The sequence below is a fragment of the Carcharodon carcharias genome, chromosome 16 (assembly GCF_017639515.1).
Source record: "Carcharodon carcharias isolate sCarCar2 chromosome 16, sCarCar2.pri, whole genome shotgun sequence".
Lineage (NCBI taxonomy): Eukaryota > Metazoa > Chordata > Chondrichthyes > Lamniformes > Lamnidae > Carcharodon > Carcharodon carcharias.
In genome coordinates, this window is record NC_054482.1 from 8,136,114 (window position 1) to 8,148,372 (window position 12,259).

General features: G+C 41.9%; 1 protein-coding gene across 3 annotated transcripts in view; it reads right to left on the reverse strand.

The window, feature by feature from the left end:
• Positions 1–12,259, reverse strand: part of kif14 (kinesin family member 14) — a 93,566-nt gene that overhangs the window by 23,670 nt on the left and 57,637 nt on the right. For all 3 annotated transcript variants that reach the window (XM_041208949.1, XM_041208951.1, XM_041208948.1), the window contains 4 exons: positions 6,660–6,754; positions 3,905–3,999; positions 2,015–2,239; positions 1,509–1,693 (listed from right to left, as the gene is read on the reverse strand). In XM_041208949.1, coding sequence (XP_041064883.1) covers positions 1,509–1,693; positions 2,015–2,239; positions 3,905–3,999; positions 6,660–6,754 — 600 coding nt within the window. The remainder of the gene's footprint in view (positions 1–1,508; positions 1,694–2,014; positions 2,240–3,904; positions 4,000–6,659; positions 6,755–12,259) is intronic.

Sequence of the window (12,259 nt, forward strand, 5' to 3'; positions counted from 1 at the left end):
TCTAAAACTAAAAACAGAAAATGCTGGAAGTGCATTGCAGGTAATTCAGTATGTGGAAAGAGAATGTGCAGGCTAACATTTTGAGCATAGTTCTCAAGGAGATTTCCAACAGTTTCAGTTTTTGGCTTGTAGAGTATAGAGTTCCAAGAAAACAGCACATTAGAAAGCAATAACAGATAATAAAAAAAAACCTGTCTACAATTGCAATTCAGTGAAATTAACAGTTGGAACTTAGTCTGACAGAATTTAAAATATCAGATCGTCCTTGACCCAATTTCTTTTATGGCCCTCCTCTCCTCCGCTGCCCTCCAATTCGATTCCATCTTGATTTTTAGATTTTAAACATATTGCCAAATTCTATTATCTTTTCTTATCATGCTATTCACTTAAGTGCCCTTTTAATGTATTGTGAGCCTGAATCCACAAATCCCTTTGTGCCTCTGTACATTCAGCCTTCTGCCAGAGAATAAATACATATTTTTTAACCAATATATACACAACCTCGTTTACTGACTCAAACAATACTATTTTATGTTTTGTATGCTCTGGAATTTAAAAGGTTAAGGCGTGACTCAAGTATTCAAGACGTTAAGAGGAACTGATAGAGAGAGGGAGAGAAACTGATTGGCCAGCAACTCTGAGGCAGAAGACCCTCCTCAAGTCAAGCCATTAAATGGCTGCAGGGTACCCAGTGTTCCCCCTATCCTTTTAGCCAGTGTGGGCTGGGGGGTATGGGCAGGAGGGCGGGTGGTGGGCAGGGAATTCGGCACCTTGTATAATTGAGCCCATTCATTTTCCAATCAAGATATTTATAAAAACTGGTGTAGTAGCTCACAGATGAAACAACTATTTTAGACTTCCTCTTGTATCCTTTATCTGGTTTGTTAGCTTCTCTGTCTTAAGTACAAGTGGAAGATACTTTCAACATGGATGTAAAACCTTTATGTGCTAGTGAAAACTACATTACAATTTATTTCTTGGACAGCCAGAACTATTAGTTAAGGATCTGCTGTTATATCAAGGGGAAAATAAAAAAATGGAGGCACAAATTTGAATGTTAATCTTGAATCACAGAATTGTTATGGTGTAGGAGGCCATTCAACCCATCGTGTCTGCACTGACTCCCTGAGCATTTTAACCTAGTGCCAATTTCTAATTAGATTAGGTTAGATGGGAATGTGGAAATAGAAACACAAGCAGATCAGCCATGATCTTATTGAATGGTGGAGCAGACTCGAGGGGCCAAATCATCTACTCCTGTTCCTATTTCTTATGTTCTTAATGTATTCCCCATAACCCTGCACACTGGATGATTATCTAAATAGAAACAATGTCCTCTTGAATGCCACAATTGAACTTGCCTCCACCACACTTCCAGGCAGTGCATTCCAAACCTTAACGACTTGCAATGCAAAACAGTTTAAAACTATGCCCTCTGGTTCTCTGCCTGTTATAAGTTTTGCCATTTTGTCTTGCACACAGGCATAATGAAAATGAATATTACATACCTGCAGTAATAGTTGTAAGTTTCTACCCAATGTTCTAACTTCACCAAGCAGTTCATCTTCACTTATCCCAAAGCAAGTGTCTTGCGGGACAGTGTCTATCCACAGTTTCACTAGAACTGTCACCCTCTCAAAAATTGATGTGGCTCTGACACAGTAAGACTGCATGGCTTGATTATTGGCGAACACTATGTAGAAGTGAAAAAAGTGAGTCATTAAGAAAGATCGCAATGTGAAATCATGCACAAATAAATTGAACAGCATAAGTGATGAACAATGACTCCCAGGGTTCTTTCATTTTCTCATTTAAAAAGCTTTCCAAGCCACACTAAGGAGACCTAATCAGCTCATATTTATTGTCCAATTCTCAGAATAAAAGTCTCATACATAATTGGAAAGCATGCAGTTAATTGCATTCTCCTTTTCTAAATTCTAAAAAGTGTCAAAATATTTTCTGGAGAAAAAAAGTTATCTGCAATTTTTTTTAAAAAACAGAATCACAGACTTACAATTTTCTTGACTTTCTTCATCTAGCTGTTCATAGGATTTGGAGATTTCCATTGTCCCCTTATGAATGGTGAGGAGGTCAGTGATAAGTCTATCAGGAATGTTCTCCTGTGATAAATGGTTTCTTCCCAGAAAATCAACAGCTGCACCTAAAATTTCCTTACAAACAACAGGCAGTGTCGACTCTGACCCTGTTAAACATATACTCTGAGAAACGTTCAGTAGATCTGTTCCGAAATGAAAAGAATCTCATTAGTAAAAAAAACTTAATTAACTGTTTAAAGACTCAAGGTTCCAGCTTTACCAGTGAATGCAAAAGAAATTTTACTTGATTCAAAAAACAAATTCTACAATAAACCTAGCGTATATATAAATGCATTTTGCCCCAGCTCTTGATTTTGCTGAACTATTATATATCATACACAGCATTAATGACAACATCGAACAGTCTTTCTAGGAAAATCTATGATGAAGCCTTTAAGGAAAACGATGCTTTTTTCTACTTGAGGCCTATCTACCTTACAATGACAGTATTCACAGCTGTCAAGAAGCACAGTGGAGCAGGTAAAATTTAACCAACCACCTGCTGCGCAACTTGAAATTCATAGAAATAATTCAAAGGTTACGAGTATTCTTCATCTTGTCACAGAGGAGCTATTGTGTTGCCTCAAGCTCTACAAGGCTGGCAGCTGCCTTGGACGATAAATGTGGCATCTAGAGTTGCCATGGTGACAACTTAATTTTCTTTCCAAAGCACATACTCAAAACAATTTGAACTACATGAACAAGTTTGCGTTATTACTTTGTGCAATTCAATAGCAAATTTGTGTTAATTCTGATAGAAATAATGAAAAAAGCAATATTAACTGCACGGAAATAAAAGCATTTAATGTTGACAAGCTACTGTCCTTTACTACAGTCTTCAGAAATGAGATCACGTATGAGAAGTATTCAAATCAAAAGGTATGTATTTAGTAGCTGCACAAATTGAAACAAGTCAAACTTTCAGTACCCACCAAAACACACCCTCCCAGTAAAATAAGATTTTTTGTTGAAAACACCCCCCCCCCCACAACAGAATCTTCCACTGCCCAACAGTTCATCTGGTTTTAAGATTCTAAATGATCAAAGTAATGTAGACCATGACAAGCTGTTCTACCTTGTCCAAAATCATGGAGCCAGAGGACAAGGCTTCTGCTTGAGGTGGGGTAAGGGACTTTAAATCAAAGGGTTAAATTTAAACTTCCACAGAAATATTATTTCAGTGAGCAAGTGGGTAATCTATTGAACAAATTCCCTTAGGAGATTATGGAAGCAAAAATTAGGCAATTGCTTTTTCATCTAGCATTTCCTATTTTAAGGCAGTAGTTTGCTAAACTTTGCAAACCATGTCCTAGGTTTCATCTTACTAAGCCAATCTAAGCTGGGACGACATAAAAATTGGCTTATGAATGCAGGAGTTAGGGAAGAAGGAAAAAAGAATTAGGAACCTGGGAATTTCTGGCAAAATAAAGACCAAGGTCCATTCATTCACTTTCTATTAGAAGCAGTCAAGCAATCAACTCCTGATAACTATCCATGGCTGCCACAGGTCATGCGTATATACAGACGGGTGAACTTGGATTGTGGTGCCCTTCAGATAGAATATCTATCAACATCATCTCGAACCCCACAGAAAGAACAGGCACTTACTAAAGTACAATCAGTGTCCATGGAACCATATCTCAGCAGAATTACTACTTCAGGACAAGAAAGAGTGTCAAGGTAGAGAGAGAAGACTGACAGAAGTAATTGCCAAAAAATCAAGTATTCATTGCAGCTTATGAAAATAAAACGGTAACTAATTCACTGAATCCACAATATCCACTAGTAGTAGTATAGCATGGAGATACCTGTAGGATGTGCAGACTGCAGATTCTGAACACTAAAAGCTTGGATTCCTGCCAAACACCCAGACATTCGTTTGCTTTTGAAAAAGCTTCTGCTTCTAAGCATGAAAAAGTTAAGCATGAAAACGTTAAGCATGTAGTTTTAGTTCTTTCAAACATATCACAAGTTGCTGCATTTATATCATTTACATTATCAAAGTGTTGATCAATGCATTCACACATTCTAAATAATAATACAGGTAGAACTACGAATGTTGGAATATATTCCTGAAGGGGTATTTATTCATAATAGATACCAAGATAGCTATTTAAGTTTCATGGCATCTGTTTGGTTAAATATTTAAATGACATCTTTAATCTGATCACTTATCAAAAATATAAACTTAACATGCATGATTCAAGATGACTGTACTTCATTGGCTGTAAAGCACTTCAACACATCCAATGGTTGTCAAAAGCACTATACTAAAGTAAATCTTTCTTTCTTCTTTATATGCAATGTTGGAAAAGAAGGCATAATGAAAGCCATTTTTTAAAAACTCAACATAATATGGCGCTTTATGACATTAGTAAAACATATCAAAGTAAATTGTTGTTCAAACGCAGTAGCGTCATGACAGCAAATGTGTTAAACAATTCCATCACCAACAACACAAAAACAATGAGATGAATTCTTTTTTGTTTAGATGGTACTGTCTGAGGGAAAAATTTTGGCATGACACTGGGAGAATTGCCAATTCTATTTAAAAATCACCACAGGGTTTTTAAAAAAGTGTTTTTCCTCGACTGTTAGCAGGTATTTTGTCTCATCTGAAGGGTGATGGCCCCAACAAGGCGGCAGTCTCTCAGATGAGTTTTAGCATAGGTTACACATCTTAGCCCTGAATGTGGAACTCAAAAACACAATCTTCTAATCCAGAAACCAAGGCCCTATCAACTGAGCAATGCTGACACATCCAAGGCCAAGCAACCGAAGGCTTTCCTATCCCAAAGTAGGACCAACTGATTCCTACATTTCAGCTGATAGTATTTAGTTGAACTGTTAGAGGTCATAAGCCAAACAGTGCCAGTTTGGAGAAATTTAAACAAAGCGATTTAAACAATGTAAATTTTCATTACAAAGAACATTCTATATTGCGCTTTTTCTGAAGAGAGCAAGAAGTTAATTAAAGCATGATGCTCAAACGGGGAGATAGTTAAATGTTCTGGAACGTTCATTCATTACAACCTATTTCCAATATTGCTAAGTAGCAAATGAGGTCTTTCTGGAATATGGGCTTTTACGATACAGACTCTCTATCTCAAACAATTCAATAGTCATTTAAAACTAACAATGGTGATTATTTAAAAATATGTATCAAGTGGCAATGCCTCAGAAGATAACAGCAAATAACTATCACAGAAGGGACCAATGCATTTTATTGTCATAGATTTGTGTCTACGGAACCCTAAAAGGTACAAAGGATCACATTTTTTGGAAGGATGCTCTTCTCAAATGCACATTTCTTTCCAAATTGAAAGAGGTTATTTGACATATTTTCCATTGTAGGGTAAAAATATTTTATTGCAGTGGTTTTAAACAATTATTAAACTTCACTAAACAGGTAAAACGTTACCAAGACCTGTATTGATCCTCAACAGCATTTCCATCTGGACTACAAAACTTACATAAAAGGTACTGTAATCGTTCAAGGCAGAATTACAGCAGAGGTTATTCCAGTGCCTTAACAATACAAAACGAACATGTGATGTAAAAATCTATCTTCTCTCAGTCTGTTTCCATATTTCACAGATTTACATTGCAAGCTAAGTTAAGCAGCTATTGACTGATAAAAGACACTGTTTGGAAGGACTCTAGCTTCTGTTTCAGTTGGCACATACCTGTGAACAGGGCTTTTTAAAATTTTTAAACTTGGAACAACAATTTACCAAGCATCATCTACTTCTAATCTATTACTAAAAACATTTTAGGTTTTGTTAGCTTAGTGGTGTTGTGTCCACAATATGGATGGGCATAGGTTACACACTTCCACACAAAGTGTAGTGCACAATTAAGAATGCCATTATCAAACTGTCTCAGAGAGCATCACTTGTTTGTATTTGGGTTGAGAAGCGTTTGGATCCAAAATAGAGAAAAAATTAACACCCAAAACAGCAAGTGTAGTGGTTGGCATAGGACAGGAATGCACATGTAATAGATACAAATTAGGAACATGTAGAATAAGTACTGAATACAACTTAATATTGCTAGTGTAATATCTACATGTAGGAAACCGATTTTTCCATTTGAAGTTAATACACTATACTCTGTTTTTAAAAATTGAAAGCTCAGCCTACAAAAAAGGTTAATACAAGTTGCACTGTTTGGGAATGATAACGTGAAATTACGGATCTATTATGCTCACAATGCACTTTGCATTATCTTATTTAAAATGCTTTCCATCAAATCCAAAACCACAGCAAATGTATTCATAATTATGTGGGTATTGATATATATTACATTCAAAAATAACAGAACAAAGTCATTGCAGTACCCATAACTGGAAAGAAGGGAAGAAAGGCTTTGAGAGCCCAGTGGAGCAATACTGATTCAAATAAAAAGGGTGGCCTAGACTGAAGACTATGACCCGCCACTGACACCAGCAAAATGATTCCCATCTTGTTAGTACCTTCCTTATGTTATATCCTTCCAATCCAGAATGCGCTGTTTTCAAATCAACTTTGAACTGCATGGAAACACGTTTCAAAAGCTACTCACCGTCTTCTAGAGAAAGAGGAAGAGTGCGTTAAATCAGTTTCCCAGTCATCATTAGGGTCATAAAAAAGGTCTTCATCTCTAGAATGTGTATTGCCCTGTTGAGAAGATATAATCCAAATGGATACTAATGTTGAAAAAGCAGCAAAACAAACTAGAATATTTGCTCCTGTCAAATTTCAGGATTTTTGATCAGTTCTCCAAGACAGATATAGAAGAGAGCTACATTTAAATGTTGAATTTTGAAGCAAAGTGATTCATCAAGTTTAAAATAAAAGTATCAAGACAAAAGGTGATTAAATGCTAATGAGACAGGCAAACACCAAATACAGCAAGTAATTTGTTAATATATCTGTGCAATTAAGAAACACCTCACACCGATTGTGATGGGAAGCCCCTTGTCCCAAGTATCCAGCAGAAGTTTTTCTTGTTCAGCCATGCGTTGTGGACATTGTTGACAAGGTCAACGTTTTTATTGGCCATGAGAAGCTTCTTAAATAAAACTATGGGGCTTACTAGGCCATTTCAGATACCGTTAAGAGTCATCCACACTGCTATGGATCGGGAGTCACATATAAGCAAAACCAGGTAAAGGCAGCAGATTTCCTTCCCTAAAAGACATTAGCGACCCAGTTGGTTTTTACAATGATCCACTCATTTCACGGCCACTGATAACTTTTTTTTTAAAGTTGCTACAAGCCTCAGAATTACTAGTCCAGTGATATAACCACTGTGCTACCGGATCCTCAAGTACATCTAAATCTATAGCAAACTGCAGTTTGTAACACCTTCACTATTAAAATCACAATGCAAAATATTTCTTAGGTCAGGCCTGATGAGGGTCAGCAGTAAAGGTAGAATAACAGAGGTCTCAGAATCAATAATGCAAGTGAAATCCCAAATCACCAGCTGTTTGTAACATTAATCACTCCACTATGTTATTGCCCTTAACTTCATAGTGATTCTTTCATTAAAAATATCAGTTTAGTTTTGAATGTTCAAACCTTGTAGATATTCCTCAGTTCCTTAATGCTGATGCACCGAATGATTATGTGGCAAAAGTAGCACAAATGATCATTACCCAAGCCAGTGCAGAACAAATCATAGATGCAGTAAAATACTATTTTTTCATTAGGATTTATTTTTCAAACTTTCTGGAACTTTGCACCATCAGGTTTAGGATGACAGTAGAAAAGGACAAAGAGGAATCCAGAGTAAGAATAATTAACTGGGGAAGAGCTGGCTTCCATGGTGCAAGAATAGAGCTGGGACAGATAGACTGGAATCAAAGGTTGGCGGGAAATACTGTAGCTGAACAATGGGCTATCTTCAAAGAAGAAATGGTTTGGGCACAGTCAAGTTAAATTCCCTCAAAAGGGAAAGATAGGGCAAACAAATCCAAAGTTCCATGGAAAAGGAGATAAAAATTAGGATAAAGAAGAGAAGGTATGCTTATGACAGGTGTCAAGTAAAAAATACAATTAAGACCAAGCTTAAAACAGAAGGTTCAGAGAAGAGGCAAAGAAGCAAATAAGAGAAGCAAAGAGGGATTATGAGAAAAGACTGGTAGCCAACATAAAGGGTTATCCCAGAGTCTTTATTGGCACATAAATTGTAAATACGGTAAGAGGCATGGGGCCAATTAGGGACCAAAACAGGAGTTACACATAGAGGGGCATGACTGAGGTGTTAAATGAATACTTTGCATCTGTCTTTACTAAGGAAGCAAATGCTACCCAGGCCATGGTGACAAACGAGGAAACTCTTGTCATTAGAAGGGTTCAAGATTGATAAGGAGGTGGTATTGAATAAACTGTCAGTACTTTAAGTTGACAAGACACCAGGACCAAGTGAACTGTATCTCAGGATATTGAAGACATGAGAGTGGAAATTGCAGGGGCACAGGCCACAATCTTTCAGTCTTCCCTAGATTTAGGGGAGGTGCCAGAGGGCTGGAGAATCGCAAACACTATGGGGCAAATTTGCACATCCCCATCAGAGGAGGTTGTGTAGGGATGGGCACGAACACGATCAGCTCCCCGCCGCCATTTTACATGGGCAGACCAATTAAAGCCCACCCAGCCTGATGCGTGCCCGGAAGCTGTGTGGTGGGGGGGCAGTGGGGGAGATTCCCTGAGTTGGGCCCCTCGCTCTTTCACTCTTGCACATGAAAGAGCATAGAAATCTCCCTGAGGAACAGAGGTGCCTCAAGGAGATTAGTTTAAGTTTCAAAAATTTAAATAAAGAAAAAATTTTAGGACATGTCCCCTCATGCGAGAGTGTCACATGAGCTGGGACATGTCAATAAAAATTAATTTAAAAATGTATGTAATTTATAAACCCATAATGAAACCTCATCCTGCCCGTGGATGAGGTTCCATGAAAAATGCGAAGGCCGCCTGGGCTCTTCACTTGCCCGAGGTTGACGGGCAGCTCAGTTTATCACTTTAATTGATTTTTAAATGGCCTTAATAGGCCTTTGACAGTTTGACGTGCCTGCCGAACTGAAAATCTAAGTGACACGTGGTGACATCGGGATGCCTGCCCAACATCACTGCGTGTCATTTTACGCCTTGGTGAGCAGGCCCCATCCCCACTCGTCAAGCCGAAAATTCATGAATTTTGCGTTTATCGGGCGGGCAGGCCTGACCGAATGGGCGGCGGGTGGGGAGTCGATCCCTGCCGGCAAAATGGGCCCCGCCGCCATTTTGCGCAGGCTGGCCAATTAAGGCCTATCCAGCGTGTTTGACTCCCGTGCTCAGCAGGAAAATTAAATCGGCGGCGGGCGTGTTCAGACCGCCAGCTCCAATGGGGAACCGGCAGTCTGTATAAAGAATGGCTAGGCAGCCTCCTTTAGGCTGTTGACCATGGCCAGCGACTGGGCACCACAGGAGGTGAGGGCAGAGGAGGAGGAGGAGGGGGGCAGGCTGCAGGGTAGGCCAGCGGAGGGCCAACGTGCCCCTTGGTTCTCCGATGCCTGCCTTGCTGTCCTCCTGGAAGAGGTGTCCAACCATTGGGAGGTCTCGTTTCCGGAGGATGGGAGGAGGAGGGCCCCCCCACATGACCAGGCAGGCGCGGCAGGAGGTGACGGAGACTGTTAGCTCTCAAGATGCTGTGCGGCACACAGGAACACAGTGCCACAAACGCTTCAATGATTTGTTGGGCTCTGGAAGGGTGAGTATCATGTCAGCCTTGGCCATTTTACCCAGCAAGTAGCCTTAGCCTTTGGCCCCCTCCACCACTCCTATTAGTGTCGTTACTATATTGGGCATTTGGCACACGCTGGGTGGGCAAACAGATAGTGACCACGCTTGCATCAGCCTTAGTGGTTGAGGAGAAGATGGGTTCCCCCTGCAGCATATGTTGGTGTTTGTCGCATTTGATTAGTGTGGGGGCAACCTGCAGGGGAGGCAGCTAGACACATACTCAGAACTCCGACACATGACTTATTGATGGTGATGAGATGGTGGAAGGGGAGCCTGAAGGTGTCGTGGCCAAGAGCCATCTGCAGGCCTTGGCGCCACACCTAGTTGCGCCTCCTTGCCATGGGCACGAAGACCCGTGTGTTAGTCAAAGTGATGGACACCACGTGTCCCAGGTGGCCATTGGGGGAGGGGGTTGGGAGCAGCCGTACTATCTTCTGGGGACTGATCTCCAGTAGTGTGGACAGGAGCCGCTGGAGGCCTCAAATGGGCCACTGTGGTTGGGGTGCGGCGTGCGCGTGCAGAGTACATGAGCAATCAGCCCCAATAAATGCTCTTCTCTGTTCTGCAGGCAAAGACTGAGAACAATAGCCGGGAGCGTCAGGGGACTGGTGGTGGGCACGCTGTGCTGCAGCACCTCACCACTTATGAGGAGCAGGCCATGGAGCTAGGGAGGAGGGAGGCAGCCAGGTCGGCAGGTGTTGGCGAGGCTGGGGTGCAGCGACAGGCATTTGAGGGCCACAGTCCCATCCATTCTGTCTCTCCACCATCCAAACCACTGATGATTGCTGCAATCGTTAATGCAGCAACACTGCTCATTCACAGACGGATACAGTCAGACGTGTGGGTCATACACACATATCCCTCGGCCCCTTGAGGGTGCGCGTCTCTAGCACCTTCCAAAGTTGCCTTATCCCATTTGTGACCACAATCCCCATGGTCTAACATGCCATGGCATCGCTGCTGCACATCCAAAGACTTATTGCATCTTAGGAGGGTTTGTACTCTACTACCCTTTCAGCCAGTGCGTCCCACATTACTCTGTCCAAAAGGTCCTCAGTACCTCACTTGTCAACCTCATGGCACTCAACTTAAATAAATGCTACCACATTAGTCATCCCTGCGCCAAGGAGAGATGTTGTCTTCTGTCCACCCGTTATATGCCCATCATAACAGTATGAAGGTCAATAATGTGACCTGTCAATCTCCTGTGCTCCACGGCAAATGTCACAAGTGCATGCAACATTTCTTCATAACTCCAAATCTCCAGGCCAGCGTGCATCCAGGTCACTCTGCACTCTCCCCACTCCAATGCCATCCCTCCCATAAAGCGCAGGTCACAACTGAACGCAGAGGTGTAGCTGTGGCCTCGACAGCGTTTTCTGCATTTGTAACATGACCTCCCTTTTCCTACATTCTATTCCTCGGCTAATAAAGGCAAGTCTGGCTTCGACCTTGTTAAACGCCTTATATTCCTGTTCTGCTACCTTAACGGGTCTGCCCAGCAAGGTCCCTGTAATCGTCATGACTTCCCAAGGTCCTACCATTACTCCTGTATTCCCGTTCCTTGCTTGTCTTGCCCAAGTGCATAACCGCACACTTATCCACATTAACATTCCATGTGGCATTCCTTAGGCCATCTGACCAGCCTGTCTGCATGTGCGTGTAATGTTTGGACTATTTACCACCCCACCAACGTTCGTCTCCTTAGGTTCTTGAAGGGTGAGTGACTTATGAGGCTGTGGAGGGGAAGGGATGTAAGGTGTTACTGACTGAACGCTAATTGATGCACTGTCCTTGTTGTTAATTTCAACATCACCACCGCATGGCCGCCACCAACAAGTCCAGAGCAAACCCCCCCCCCACCCACCCACCGCGCGCGGAGAGGCGTCATGAGCCACCTTCTGAGGGGATAGCCCTTATCACTCACTAGCCAACCATCCAGCCGGGCTGGAGCACTGAAGAGCGCCGGCACCTGGGAGTGTCTGAGGATGTAGGCGTCGTGGGAGCTGCCTGGGTACCTTGCACAAACTTGCAGAATCTGCATCCTGTGATCACACACTATCTGCACTCTTATAGAGTGGAAGCCCTTCCTGTTGACTAAGGCACCGGGCTCACCTGCTGGCACCTTGATGGCCACATGTGTGTAGTCTATTGCACCCTGGATGTGGGGGAAGCCAGCAATGGCCGAGAAGCCTCTGGCTCGCTGTGCCTGACTTGCCTGGTCACAACAGAAGTGGATGAAGGTCAATGCCCATTTGAACAGAGCGCCTGTAACCTGCTTGACACAAGTGTGGACAGCTGATTGGGAGACACCGCAAAGATCACCCACCGAGCCCGGGAAGGAGCCAGAAGCAAAGAAGTGGAGGCAAACTGGTGACCTTCAGAACCGCTGGCATA